This window comes from Nelumbo lutea, chromosome 4 (assembly GCF_056320005.1).
Source record: "Nelumbo lutea isolate HS-2025 chromosome 4, American lotus-T2T, whole genome shotgun sequence".
Classification (NCBI taxonomy): Eukaryota; Viridiplantae; Streptophyta; class Magnoliopsida; order Proteales; family Nelumbonaceae; genus Nelumbo; species Nelumbo lutea.
The window spans coordinates 18,197,299-18,212,937 of NC_142687.1; the positions used below are offsets into that span (position 1 = coordinate 18,197,299).

The 15,639-nt window shown below is 40.3% G+C and overlaps 1 protein-coding gene across 1 annotated transcript in view; it reads right to left on the bottom strand.

The window, feature by feature from the left end:
• LOC148854307 (DNAJ heat shock N-terminal domain-containing protein) overlaps positions 1-15,639 on the bottom strand; it is a 76,950-nt gene that overhangs the window by 10,360 nt on the left and 50,951 nt on the right. The window contains exons 13-16 of the mRNA XM_088940896.1: positions 3,188-3,258; positions 3,005-3,058; positions 976-1,118; positions 617-763 (exon numbers count right to left, since the gene is read on the bottom strand). Coding sequence (XP_088797022.1) covers positions 617-763; positions 976-1,118; positions 3,005-3,058; positions 3,188-3,258 — 415 coding nt within the window. The remainder of the gene's footprint in view (positions 1-616; positions 764-975; positions 1,119-3,004; positions 3,059-3,187; positions 3,259-15,639) is intronic.

Here is a 15,639-nt window from a genome sequence, read left to right on the forward strand (position 1 = left end):
AATCAACCCAACCTTAAGGGTATCATTTTGGCAGTATTTATACTACTGCTGTAAGTGAAAAGGCTACAGCAACTTCACAGAAAGTTCTCTCTCTCTATATTTGAGTGCAACATACATCCATAGATGCTACCTTAGAGCTGCATGCAACCTTGCTTTTAAGGCTTCATTAAACATCCCAATTTCCATGCTTCTATGCTATAATCTCCAAAGTATTTATAACTGTTAGAGAATAAAAACCTATTCTGGGACCTCACCTAACAGCTTAATCTTTTAGGTTGAACGATTCCTTGACATGGTACCAAAGCCTGTTTGACCAAGTGGTCTAGTGCTTGATCCTCATCTCCCCCTTATAATTAATTAAATTTCAGCACAAGGTATTGGTGATTTGGTGGACCTTTACTTATTCACACTTCAAGCCCAACAGGCTTTCATGTGAGGGGGCATGTTGGAGAATAAAACCTATACAGGGATCTAACCTAACAGCTTAAACTTTTAAGTTGAACTGTTCCTTGAAAATAACTACCACTCCAGAAATCACATGACTGAAATCATACTCAAACTTTGTATTTGGTTGCTTCACATTTTTTTTAAATCAATCATGTTGGTAAAGACTCACCTTTTGGGCTTCTCCATCAAGCCATGTAAATGTTAAACGTTTCTCCTTCAACGCATCAGTTGCAGGCCTTAAATCCAAGAAATGAACACTATCAGCTGCATTGGGTTTATCATCATTTGATAATATAACTTGGACCCTGCGCATGGTCTATGAGAGTGTAAAATATATCTGTTATTAATGGCCATTAGATAATATAGACAAATTAATGACAAACAATGAATGCAAACATGAGACAGTAATGATGGTATCTAGTAGTGATGCCTAAAGATTGTATCAAGTTATCAATCATGCCATATAGCTGCCTAAGAATCTTAAGAACAAGATTGAAAAAAAAGAACACATTAGAGAACAGAACTTACTTCACGCATTTTATTAAGTTCCAGGCTTGGCCTTCCGGCAAGAATCACACAGTACCAAGTTGTGGTATCATATCCTGCACGGGAATAGCCCCGTGCATCACAACCCAACTCCATTGATGTTATGCTCCTCAATTGTGGAAGTTCTGGAAAGACAAGAAAGAAAAAATAATAATAATAAGGAACAGCCCTTAATCTGGAAACTGAATTGTTTAAGCTGCAAAGTACACCATCATTTATTGTCAACATTATCTAAGCCCCACACCAACTATCTAGGGTTGACCAAATCAATTCCTTCTTGCCATTCATTGATTTTAGGATTCATGAAATTGTATAGCAGAAGGTTTTTCTGGCTGCCAACTGATGCAACTGCCCTCCATTTGGGATTGTAACCAGCAATGCAAGGAAAAAGCCTGAGACTTAAAAACCTAGTCATATGCCCATACTATCAAAAGAATGATAATAATATCAAAGAGTAACTCCAATCATTCCAAGCCTCATTCTTCTCAGAAAAAAAAAATCTTCCTTTCTGAGAGATGCAATTGCAACCATTCCAGACATCCAAAATCAAGAAAGGCATAATCACTCAGTTATAGGGTTGTCACAAACAGAAATTAGTAATATTTACTATGTTCCAGCTAGAAGCATCAGAAATTGTGGCTCCTAAGCATCCTACACCAGTTCTCCATTTCCAGAGGCAAGATATGACAGAAAGATTGCACTTTCCAGAAATGGAATTTGCCAACTGATTACTAGAAGCCATCATAAACAATCATCCAATCAATTTGCCTCACTACTTAGACATTCCTAATTTCCTGCTTTTTCTCCATTGGCATTAACCAGAAAATCATTAACCATGGATCTAATATTTGTTTCTATATACTTTTCATCTTGACTGTTCCAACCCCAAACCTCTATTGATACCATAACTAGATCATATACAATGCAAATAATGAAGTTACAACTTGCAACTCCTAAACCCAAATTAAGAATAAAACCTAACCAAAAATCAATTCCTAGAAAATAAATTTAAAGCATGAAAACTCATTCAAATCTCAAATAACTCAAAACTAGAGTCTTAGAGTTATTCAGCATCAATAAGCTGGTCATAAGTCGTTCAATCTATGCCCACATCCAGGTGTTCTTTTCTTCTCTTTTTTCCTTAGCATAATCCTTATTTTTTTTTACGAACTCTTATCATTAAAGTGGAAAAGAAAACAAATACGTTTAACACTGGAGAATAGAAACAATGAGATACATTTTTCAACTTTTTTTTATTTGATATCTAGTTCAGAACACCATTTCTGAGTCAACCACTATAGCAACTTCCAGAGCTTAATTTTTTTTTTTTTTGATAAGTGAGAGCAATTTTATTAAATCAAATAACAAAAATACAATCAGCCTAGGAGGAGGCACGAGATATTACCCCCCTAGGACTGAACCATATACACCAAAACTGCCCAAGCCTGAGACACAATTACAAAGTAGCCCAAAATAGATCTCCCCTTGGCACCCCCCTTCTTGGCCAGAGAATCAGCCATTGCATTTGCTGATCTTCTAACCCACTGAAACCTGACAGTCATACTCCTTGTCATCCATTTAACTTTCTTTAACAGATCCCTGTAGCCCCAACAAACTGTTTCTGGCCTAATTAGCCAGCCTACTACCACCTTGGAATCCCCTTCTACTAGCAGATTTGTCACACCACTTTGACTAGCCATCTGTATACCTTGTACCGCTGCTAGTAGCTCTGCCCTTTTGAATCACCTTCACCCACTGGTCCTGAAAATAGAGACAACATATTGCTGTCTTTGTCTCTCAGAATCCCACCAATTCCCGATGGTCCTGGATTGCCTTGGCAACTTCCATCAAAATTCAATTTTACCACACCATCCGGTGGGGGAAGGTACTCGCCGAAAGTGTTCCTTCACAAAAGAGGGTAAAGTTTTCCATGAAGCAAAAGGATGTGAGCAATTAAATTTAAAACAAGTTACCTAATGCCAGCAGAGATTCAAAAGAATAGTGCTATTACCGTGCTGTTTATTTTTTTCCACAATATTTAAGAACTCTGAATTGTTGATGGATCCTGCAATGTAGAACAAAAATAGTTAGCTTGTTGAAGCTGGCAACATTAACTACAGCTTTTAGAAACAGCAACATAAGGGACAAAAGGAAAAATGCAAAAAGGAGTAACTGACACTCATAGTTAGCTTACCATGGTACACCATAGGTTTAACCCCTGGATCTTTCAGAAACACAATAGCAGGAGCTGACTCCACCTCAAGCCTGTTGTCAATTACAAAGGAAATGCCAGTCATAATGCATCCATTTACTGAAATTATAAAGCACCATACAGAAGATGGTGGGAGACTAAACATAGAGCTTTTTTACCACCAATTACATCTGTTAGTGCTGTTCAGCCGAACTGAGGAAAGAGAGAGAAGAGAGAAGAAGAAGAAGAGAATGAATAGTGTTGAACTGAGAAGACTGTTCGTCTAACCCAGTCGACCATATGCTTAAACATAACAAAATAAAAGTACAAAGACTGAAATGCCCCCGCATATGAGACATACAGCTAACACCTTACTTGGGGGAAAAGACTAAACTACCCCTCTTTAGTCGACTCTAACACCCCCTCAAGCTGGAGAGTATATATCATATAATCCCAGCTTGTTACATATATAGCTCACTCTTCCCAAACTTAACCTTTTTGTGAACAGATCTGCCCATTGATCACTTGTTCTCACATGCTCAGTAATTATATCACCATTGATGACCTTTTCCCTTACAAAGTGGCAATCTTCCTCTATGTGTTTAGTTCTCTCATGAAAAATTGGGCTGGATGAGATGTGAATTGCAGCCTGGTTGTCACAGTATAATTTCATGGGTTTGCTTATTGAAAACCCGATTTCCTGCAATAGATTCTTCAACCATACTAGTTCACATGTAGTATGTGCCATGGCCCTATATTTTGTTTCTGCACTGCTCCTTGCTACAACGGTCTGCTTCTTGCTCTTCCATGTCACTAGATTTCCTCCTAGGAAGGTGCAATAACCTGTAGTGGATCTCCTGTCTGATATAAAGCCAGCCCAATCTATGTCAGTGTATCCAACTATTTCAAGATCACCTCCTGGCTTGTATAGTAACCCACAACCTAGGGCCCCCTTCAAATACCGCACAATTCTAAGAACTGCATCCCAGTGAGGCACCTAAGGATTCTGCATAAACTGGTTTACCACATTGACAACAAAAGAGATGTCAGGCATAGTGATAGTTAGATAATTCAGTTTTCCCACTAGCCTTCTATACCTTCCAAGATTATCAAACAATTCACCTGTGTCACTTCCCAACTTCACATTCAGTTCCATGGGAGTTTCAGCTGGTTTAGCACCTTATAACCTTGTTTCTTCCAACTGGTTAAAAACATATTCTGCTGACAGAGGTTGATGCCTTCCCTTTGATCTAGCAACATCTATACCTAGAAAATACTTCAACTTCCCAAGACCTTTTGTCATAAAGTGATTTTATAGGAATGTCTTCAATCTATCAATCCCAACTCTATCACTGTCAATTATGACTATGTCATCCACATACACTACTAGTAAGATCTTCCCGGCCACAGAGTCATCGCTAAATACTGAATGGACAACTTGACATTGCCTCGTTCCAAACTCCTTAACCACTTCACTGAATTTTCCAAAACAAGCACGGGGAGACTGTTTGAGCCCATAGATCGCCTTCTTGAGCTTACACACCTTACCATCCTCCCCCTCAGCAACAAACCTTGGTGGTTGCTCCATGTACACTTCCTCTAGAAGATCACCATGGAGAAAGGCATTTTTAATATCAAGTTGAAAGAGAGGCCAATCATGCAAGACAGCCGAGGAAATCAACACACGTATTGAGCCAATCTTTGCAACTGGAGAAAAGGTTTAGACATAGTCTATACCATAAAGTTGAGAGTACCCTTTTGCAACTAAACAGGTTTTCAGGCGTTCCACTCTCCCATCTGGTAGATACTTAACAGTATACGCCCACTTACAACCAACATGTTTACCTGGGGGAAGATTGGTGAGTTCCCATGTATGATTGTGATGAAGAGCAGAGATTTCCTCTTCCATAGCTTTTCGCTACCCTGGTGAGGTAAGAGCCTCCTGAACATCCTTGGGTGTGGATACAGAGGACAACGGGGTAATAAACTCATGATGGGAAGCAGAAAGGTGAGATACAAAAACATAATTGGATATAGGATGTAGCGTGCAACTACGTTTACCTTTCCGCAATGCAATAGGAAGGTCATGATCAGAAGGCAATTCGGTTGGGGAAAGAGTTGGATCAACCATTAGAGTAGAAGGTGGTGGGGATGCTGGCCTTTGTCGATGAGTATACACTTGACGAATTGGTGGTCTTTCAATACACTCCTACATTGGGTAGGATTAGGTTCAGGCATAATGGGAACCACCAAGATGGAATTATCAACCAGAAGAGGAAGAGGAACCTCTGTAGGAAGAAAAGAGATATCAATAGTAGAGAAGTATGGCATCGACTCGAAAAATGTAACATCAGGACACAAAGGATTTTCGAGTAATAGGGTTGTAGCATTTATATCCTTTCTGCTTCTAGAGTAGCCAAGGAAGATACATTTAATGGAACAAGTATCCAACTTGTCTAGCCCAAGACCAAGATTCTGAAAAAAGCACACACACACACACGAAGATCTTGGAAGTCAGAGGATATGGAGACAAAGTGGGAAATAAGATGGAGAATGGAGAACGACCATCAAGAATGAACGAGGGCATGCAATTAATGAGAAAACAAGCAGTTAGGACTGCATCACTCCAAAAACGTTTAGGAACATTCATATGATGAAGAAGAGACTGAACTGTTTCAAGTAGATGTCGGTTCTTCCTCTCCACCACCCCATTTTGCTGAAGGGTGTGGGCACAAGATGTCTGATGAATAATACCATGTTGTTCCAAGTATTGCTGAAATGAAGAAAGAAAATACTCTTTGCCATTGTTGGAACGAAGAATTTTAAGTGAAACACCAAATTGTGTGTACACTTCAGCATGAAACTTTTGGAAAATGGAAAATAATTCACTTCTTTCTTTCATTAAATAAAGCCATGTCATTCTTGAACAATCATCAACAAAGATGACAAAATATTTGTAACCATTATAAGACTCAATTCCGATTGGAGCCTAACCATCTGAATGAACTAAATCAAAAGGACTCAACATGCGACTATCGACTCTAGGACTGAAGGAAACCCAATGGTGTTTCCCATACTAACACGACTCACTGCAAAGACGACAGACGACTCAATGATGGAACAAGAAGCTTGAGAGCTTTAAGAGATGGATGGCCAAGTCTACAATGCCACTGAAGAGGAGTCAAAGAGGTTTGAAGTGCAATGTAGATCCACCACCGTCAAGATAATACAATCCGCCAGTTTCATGCCCTCCACCAATCTTCTTCCCTGTCGTTAGATCCTGAAAAACACAAGAGGAAGGGTAAAATGTGATAGAACAATTGAGGGATTTGGTTAGTTTACTAACAAACATAAGATTAGAAGGAAACTTGGGAATGTAAAAAACAGAAGTCAAAGAAAGAGATGTTGTGTTAACATTACCAACACCATAGATGGGAGAAGTAGATCCATTGGCAAGGGTAACATTATTTGATGTAGAGGTTGGAGAAAGGGAGGAAAACACGCTTGGAGTCCCGGTCATGTGATCAGAGGCTCCAGAGTCAATTATCCAGAGTGAAGGTTTGGATGCTAGGCAAGCTATACCTGAATGAGCAAGGGTGGCAATATTCTGATGTGAGGTGGCCTTAAGAAATCTCTCATACTCCTCTCTTGGAATACTCATCATCTCCTTCCTAGAAGTAGTGGTGACTGTAGAAGATGCTGGATCAATTGGTTGAATATCACTGACTTCACTACCACCAACAACTGCATGATTAGCCCAAGTTGATGGTGGACCATGCAAATCATAGTAGAAGTTAACTGTGTGTCCTTCTCTCCCACAATGTGTGCATTTTCTAGTAGTGCTCCCCCTTCCTCTACTACAGCCTCCCCCTGAATCACGACCTCCTCCACTACCACGACCACCCATAGGGTTACCACAGTCTCCCTTAACCATACGACCACCTCCTTTGTGCCCATAAGAATCACCTCGAGTGCTAACAAGTGCTGATCTGTCAGATGGTATGTTACACTCTATGGGGGTAAGAGATATCCTACGGAGACGGGCAAACACTTCTTCTAGAGTAGGGAGAGTAGATCCTCCCAATATCTATGCTTTAACCGGTTCATACTTTGCTTTCAGTCCCACCAAGAATCGTGTAACATAGTTGTTCCCCTTGTTGATGCTGAATTTTGACATCCGGAGTCAAGGGATGATAGACATTAAGTTCATACCAAAGATTTCTCATACTGGCGTAATATTCTTCAAGAGTCTGATTTCCCTGCTGCAAACTAAAGTAATCTTGATAAAGCTGATAAACCCTTGTGGTGTTGTCTTGTCCAGAATAGAGCTTCTTGGCATGTTCCCATATATCCCTTGCTGTATCTAAAAACATGAAATTAACACTGATTCTAGGCTCCATACTGTTCCAACAACCACGTCATAATTTGAGCATCCTCTTGCTCCCAATCACTAAAACCCGGGAATTCAGCACTAGGTTTCTCCTCCCGTACATGTTTCACTTTCTTCTTAGCCTTCAGAAACACCTCCACTGACTTGGCCCACGGAATATAGTTTTCACCATTGAGTTTGATGGAGGTCATTTGGACATTTAAAAAACTAGAGGAGATCATTACACTAGATTTCTGGTCACCACTCGCATTACCCATCGATGCCATTTCAGTCTACAAAGTCGGTTCTGCCCGTCACACACAAAAAAACAGTTCCAACCACTGCACTACCGTTCAGCAACTACCACACCAGCACACTTGCAATCACCATGTACTAGACCTAGCACACATTCGGCCACTTCAAACACCACTGTACTGTGAACAAGCAGATTTAAAACCACAAAGAATCCCTCTTGAAACTGCTCATTAGAGAGTTCAGACCACCACAACTGCACCTACTCGACCACCACAGCTGTCACGCATGGTGACAGCAGTCCACATGAGATTTTTTTTTTTTTTTCTGTTCACTTGACTGCTGTACTCTTCCCTTGTCACCAGAAGTCAAGCCACCGAAACCCTAAAGGTTGCCATAGGAATCTGGGTTTTGCCAGTCTTCTACCCCAGATTTCTCGAACCAGAAAAAAATGGAAAAAAAAAGAAGACGAACTGAGAAATGTTAGTTGAGAAAGCTGTAATCGACTGTTATCAATGGCGCTCTGATACCATGTTAGTGCTGTTCAGCCGAACTGAGAAGACTGTTCGTCTAACCCAGTCGACCATATGCTTAAACATAACAAAATAAATGTACAAGGACTGAAATACCCCTGCATATGAGGAGACATACAGTGAAGACCTTACTTGGGGGAAAAGACTAAACTTCCCCTCTTTAGTCGATTCTAACAACATAGATGTGATTCAAAACTAATAAAATCAGTAGAATATTTCAGAATAAAGTAAAAGAAATCAGAGAAGAAGAAGGAGACGGCAAGGAGGAAGATTGGACAAGAAAGGAGGAGCTCGAATGTCTCCTCTTTCCCCTACTCTTTATCTTTTATAAAACATGCTTAAGTTACATAAATTACAAGGAGGCCCTTAAGTAGGCATCCACATCAACACTAAACTTAAAAAAACATAAAAAGAACTAAAGGCCCAATAAGAAAACATAACATGAATGAACTAATAAGAAAGACACTAATGGGCTAGGGCCCATTCGGCCCAGTCTCTCTACAAACATCAATGATAAAAACCACCAGAAAAGGATTAAATAAACAAAAACAATACAAATGAACATCAGGTAGATGATTGTTGAGTTGGGCCTAGTTGTTTTTTTATTCTTATTTTAAGCTATTTAGTTAGGAAGTTGTTGGGCTTTAGGCCCATTAGTTTATGTTTTTAAGTTGACTGTTCAACTACATTAGTAGCCGCCCTACTACTGAAATCTTTATCTTCCTACTCTTTTCTCCCTCTCTTTTCTTCTCTACTACTGAAATCTTTATCTTCTTCCCCTTTTCCTTTCACAAGAAATTCAACTAAATCCACAATCAATGATTTCTACTTGGTACCAGAGTAGGCCGAAGGTTCCTTGAGTTGTTTCCTCATGCAGCCCTAGATCGGCCGACTACATGGTGATTTAAGAGGCTGATCGAAGTTCTCAGGTAAGCCCAATTTTTGGATTTTTTGGTGGACCTATGTGCCCTGTAGCTGGTCTAGGGTTTCTCATAAAAATCAGGAAAAACTGGAGAAAGGGGAAGAGTCATGTTTCTATTGGACTCTTCAATTTTGACCTAGGAAGTGGCACCCTAATTTTTTAGGGTTCCTTGGAGTTTTTTGTAAGGGGCAGTTCAAGTCCTGCCTGATTTGGAGGCTTCAAGAGAGAGCGGCTGCCTCTTCTCTCTCTTTTCCCATCCCACAGAAAAATGAATCTTTTGTGAGAAGACAGTCTAGGACACTAGAAAGGTATTGTTGGTTCCAGAAGTGTTTCGTTTGATCTTGTTACATATTTTAGTTATTTTCTTTACATTTTTTGAGAAGCATGGAGGGTCACAGAGTTGAAAATAAGCCCGAGAGTGAAATGGGACCAGTGGGAGGATGTGATGGAGACCTTTTCGGGACTGAGACCATTACTACAGTTAGGTTGGATGGTGCAAATTACTTAGAATGGTCACAATATGCAAAGATGACCATTGGTGCTCGTGGGAAATTAGGGTATATCACTGGTGAGGAAGTGAAACCTGAAACTAGCAACTCCCGGTGGGTACAGGAGAATTATATGGTGATGACTTGGTTGTGTAATTCCATGTTGCCCCATATAGGTAAAAATTTTTTATGGGCAAATACAGCTAAGGAAATATGGGATGGGGTTGCAAAAACCTATTCACAGAGGGAGAATGTTGCTAGGGCTTATCAGTTGAGAAATCAGATTATTTCTACAAGGCAGGGAGATAGACCTATTGCAGCCTATTTTTCAGCCCTTAAAACCCTGTGGCAGGAGATTGACCATTTAGAGACATTTGCTTGGGAAACCACTAAGGATGCAGCTACCTATCAGAAACATCTAGAGAAGTATAGGGTGTTTGAATTTTTTACTGGCTTTAATCATGAGTATGATATTGCAAGACAACATCTTCTTTCTAGGGATAGTGTTACCCTCTCCCAGGCATATGCCTTTGTGTCAGGGGAGGAGAGCAAGAGAGATGTGATGATGAAAAATCCTGTTTCTGATCAATCTGCCATGGTGAGTACTGTGAAACCTAAACAAAGTGGAGATCGGGGTGGCAGTGAAATCAAGAAGGAAGATAAAAGAGATTTGAACTGTGACTACTGTAAGAAGCCTAAACACACAAGAAATACTTGCTGGAAGCTTAACCACATCTTGTGCCAACATGACTGAAAAATAAGAAGGGAAATGCACATATGACAGTTCTGGTGACATTCCGGCCCCTCCTACTACAACTACTCTGGAGTCTGTTGCAGCTGCTGCAGTAAGGGCCAAACTTGAGAGGTATGGGCAACTTTAGAACCAACGGGATACAGCCAGTTCCAGTTCAACAGCAAGCAGACAAAGTACAGGTGGCACTGGTGGAGTCTACTCTACCGCCTTTGCTCACACAAGTAGTTCACACGTCACTGCAAATTATGTTTCTACTTCAGGCAAGGAAGGACCTCCTTGGATTATAGATTTTGGAGCCTCAGAGAACATGACCCATAGCTCTACTATTTTTTCTTCTTACCAGCTCTGTTCTGGCAGAGATAGGGAAGGGATCTGTCAAGATTAGTGATTCTATTTCTCTACCCCCAGTCCTTCATGTTCCTAGATTGAGCACTAATTTGTTATCTGTTAGTAGTTTGATTAAGAACCTGAACTGCTCAGTAATTTTTTCTCCTGGTAATTGTATTTTGCAAGATCTGGATTCAAAGAGGGCGATTGGGAGTGGTCATGAAGAGAATGGGATCTACCTCCTGGATGTTCTTCCTCCTCATCAGAGTCATCATGTCAGTAGGGATAGTGAGTCAGGGTCTGTGGGTCAAATTATGCTTTGGCATAATCGTTTGGGCCATTTACCTTTTTCTTCTTTGAGTCTTTTATTTCCAAAACTTTTTGAGTTTGTTAGTTTGTCAAGTCTGGAATGTGAAGGTTGTCAACTTGGAAAGCATTGTAGACATTCATTTAAACCTATTAATAAAAGGTTTTCTTCTTCTTTTGATGTTATTCATTCGGATGTGTGGGGACCTTACCATGTTCCTTCTATGGGAGGCTATCGATATTTTCTCTTATTTGTGGATGATTTCTCACAATACTCTTGGATTTACCTGATGAGATCCCGCGATGAAGAACCATCCTTGGTGAGGCAATTCCATCAAATGGTGCTAACACAATTTGGAACAAGAATAAAGGTGTTTAGATCAGACAATGCCAGGGAATATTTTGAAAAACACCTTGCTTCATATCTGCTAGAATATGGTGTTCCATCAGAGCAGTTGTCCCTACAGTCCACAACAAAATTGTGTTGCAGAAAGGAAGAATAGACACATTGATGAGATTGCAAGAAGCATGATGAGCACATCTACAGCTCCAGTTCGGTTTTGGGGTGATGCAATTCTCACAGCAGTATATCTGATTAACAGGGTGCCCTCTCGTATACTTGGATTCAACACCCCATTCAGTCTCCTTTTTCTTGAGGGGGAGATGTTTCATATTTCTCTCAGGGTGTTTGGGTGTGTTTGCTTTGTACATGTCCTTGGTCCTCACTGCTCGAAGCTTGACCCCAAGGCAAAGAAGTGTGTCTTCCTTGGATATGTAGAAAATCAGAAAGGGTATTGCTGCTATGATCCATTCTTTGGGAGCCGGTATGTTACAATGGATGTCACCTTTTTTGAATCCACATACTTCTTTTCAAATAATCCTTCTCAGGGGGAGTGTTTTGGGGAAGTGAGTCAGCAGTCTATTCCTCTCCCAGTTCCAGTCCCTGTGTCTACTCCTATGCTTGACCATCCTGTGTCACCTACCTTACCACCTCCTTTGCGTCCTGCTTCTCAGCATTACTTACGACAAAGACTTCACAAGGAGGTTGATTCCAATGCAGCAGAACTCACATCACTTCCTATCGATTCCTTGGGGACCCCAGATTCGGCCGACATGGATTCAGGTATTCCTCTTGGTCCCGCTACTGTTTCAATTTCCAATGATTCTACTAACCCTATTACAGATAACCTTGATCTTCCTATTGCTCTTAAAAAAGGGAAGAGAAAGTGCATTGCTCATTGTATTTCACAATACTTATCCTACAGTGGACTTTCTCCTTCCTACCGTGTTTTTCTTTCCACCCTTGACTCAGTGTCTATACCCAAGGGTGTTAGTGAGGCTCTCTCCAAACCTGAGTGGAAGACAAGTATGCAGGAAGAGATGGCAGCTTTGATTAAGAATCAGACATGGGACATTGTGGATCTACCAGAAAGCAAGGAGACAGTTGGATGCAGATGGGTTTACACGGTAAAATATAAGGCAGATGGAAGTATAGAAAGGTACAAGGCAAGACTTGTTGCAAAAGGTACACACAGACCTATGGTATTGATTACTTAGAGACCTTTGCACCAATTGCAAAGATGACCTCTGTTTGGATACTTCTTTCTCTTGCTGCCTCATACTCTTGGCCCTTGTTTCAACTTTATGTGAAGAATGCTTTCCTAAATGGGGATCTGCAAAAGGAAGTGTATATGAATCTTCCTGCTGGCTTTTACAGTGATACTGAAAAGGGAAAGGTATGCAGCCTTAAGAAGTCACTTTATGGCTTGAAACAATCTCCCAGAGCATGGTTTGACAGATTCAAAAAAGGCCTTGATTGCTTTTCGATACACTCAGACTCAATCCGATCATACCTTGTTTGTGAAGCGAAGGGGATCTTTGGTGTCAGTCCTAATTGTTTATGTGGATGATATCATTGTCATGGGGAATGACCTAAGTGAGATTGATTGTCTGAAAAGGAATCTGCATAAAGAATTTGAAATTAAGGATCTTGGAGAACTGAGATACTTCCTAGGCATTGAAGTTGCAAGATCAAAACATGGAATTTTTATCTCTCAAAGGAAGTATGCCTTGGATCTTCTTCAAGAGACAGAGAAGCTTGGAACGAAGGCAACCAATACCCCTATTGATCAGAACCATAGAATCAATGCATCAGAAGGTGAACCAGTAAAGGACATTGGGAGATGTCAGAGACTTGTGGGTTGGCTGCTATACTTGTGTATGACAAGACCAGACATTTCCTATGAAGTAAGTGTGGTAAGTCAATACATGCATGCTCCACGAGTCCAGCATTGGGAAGTAGCTATCAGGATTCTTGCTTATCTAAAGGGACACCCGGGCAGAGGCATATTGTTTACTGATCATGGACAGTTGAAACAAGAGGCTTATACAGATGCAGATTGGGTAGGGTGCCTTGATGACAGGAGATCAACTTCAGGAGTGTGCACCCTTGTTGGGGGAAACCTTGTCTCATGGAGAGTAAGAAACAAACAGTGGTGGCAGGATCAACTGCTAAAGCTGAATGCAGGGCCATAGCACATGGAGTTTCAGAACTTCTCTGGATCCGTTTCCTATTAGAAGAAATTGGTGTACAGGCAGAGGAACCTATGATGTTATACTGTGATAACCAGGCAGCAATTAACATTAATCATAACCCAATCCGGCATGACCAGACTAAGCACATTGAAGTGGATAAACATTTTATTAGAGAAAGAGTAACTTCTGGAGAAGTTTGTCTTCCATACATTGCTTCTAATCTACAGCTCGTGGATGTTCTCACAAAAGGTATTGCAAAGAACAAGCTGGAGCATGATCTACACAAGTTGGGAATGTGTGACATTTACTCCCAACTTGAGGGGGAGTGTTGAGTTGGGCCTAGTTGTTTTTATTCTTATTTTAAGCTATTTAGTTAGGAAGTTGTTGGGCTTTAGGCCCATTAGTTTATGTTTTTAAGTTGTGACTGTTCAGCTACATTAGTAGCCGCCCTACTAAGGGCATCCTTGTAATATCTCATCCTTTAAGTTAAGTATAAATATAATGAGGGGTTGGCGGCTAGGGTTAATTCAAGAATCCTGGTTGACTTCCTACTTTTTTCTTCTCTACTACTGAAATCTTTATCTTCCTCCCCTTTTTCCTTTCACAAGAAATTCAACTAAATCCACAATCAGTGATTTCTACTATGATTATTAAAGTAAAGCCTTTTAGGCTACAACAAATACAAAGGGATTTTCATTTACCATTACGGTGGTACTGGTTTAGAAAAGCATCAGTTTTTTTTTTTTTGTCCAATGGGTATGCATCAAGAGCACCTTCTCCAATCTTTTGGTGGGAAAGTTCAACTTGAAGCCTTGAAAACACAACCTTGAAGTAACCGACACTCATATAGCCTCATACCCAAATATCCCCAAATAATAAAGCTTCTGGATATTCTAATCACCAGACATGAAGAAAACAGAAAATGAGCCAAAAAAAAAGGTTTGTGAAATTAGAGAAGATATGCACATTGAGCATCCTCTGAAACACGGGAACTGGTGGAGCTTATTGAATACTTGCAAGGAGCCTTTCTTGATAGTTTATCTTATGATTGTAGAGTTTGGATTAACATAATGGATCTTCCTCTTGTGCCTCCTTTTCTGCCATTGATTCTTCTGTTCCTTAGATAACTTTCCAATGAAAGCAGTCTGGAAAGGCCTGGTTTCTCTCACAATTAGAGACTTTGTTAAGAGGTGGTCCACCTAACTGGTGTCTATCACTCCATATGTGCCTTTTTTGTAAGGCAAGTTGTGAGACTATGTACCATTTACTAATTTCCTACTCTTGCATCTCCAGCATGTAGGAGTTTCCTTTTCTCTATTTCAATGCACGTTGTCCTGAGAAAGTGAGGAATTTATTTTTAGATTCTTTCTTTTCTCCCACCAAAAAAGGAGAGCATGTGGAGACATACTGAGGCTGCAGTTATATGGACAATTTGGGAAGAAATGCCCGAAGCTTCAAGGATGAATATCATACCAGAGAAGCATTGATTGATAGCATATTAGTAAGGGTTGCCCATTGGGTGAAAACTGTTGTAATTCTGTTAGAGTGTGCTGCAGGGGTGTTTTAGTCTTTCTCTTATTCTTCTCTATTGTAAAGCTGTTGCCCTAAGTATATATTAGCAATAGTAGCGCTGCCAGCTCATTCTTTTGGTGCTCTAGTCTTCCTCTCTTCTTTCTCCTCTTCTTCTTCCTCTCTTTCTTATTTTCTTCTTGGATTTCATGGTATTGGAGCAGGGATCTGGGCTCTAAAAATATTCAAATCATGTTTTCTCAGCTAGAACTTACCTTTTTTGACTGGGAAAGGAGAATGCTTAAATTGGACTGATCTGGACACTTTTTTCTCCTTTTTTCCTCTCTCTTGGATGTTGTACTAAGAAGAGGTAGTGATACTTGTGGTGACAGCTGAATGCAGTGAACAGCTTTTTTGAGGTGTGAAGCTTCCTTTTTTGTACTGTAGATCATGGGATCCT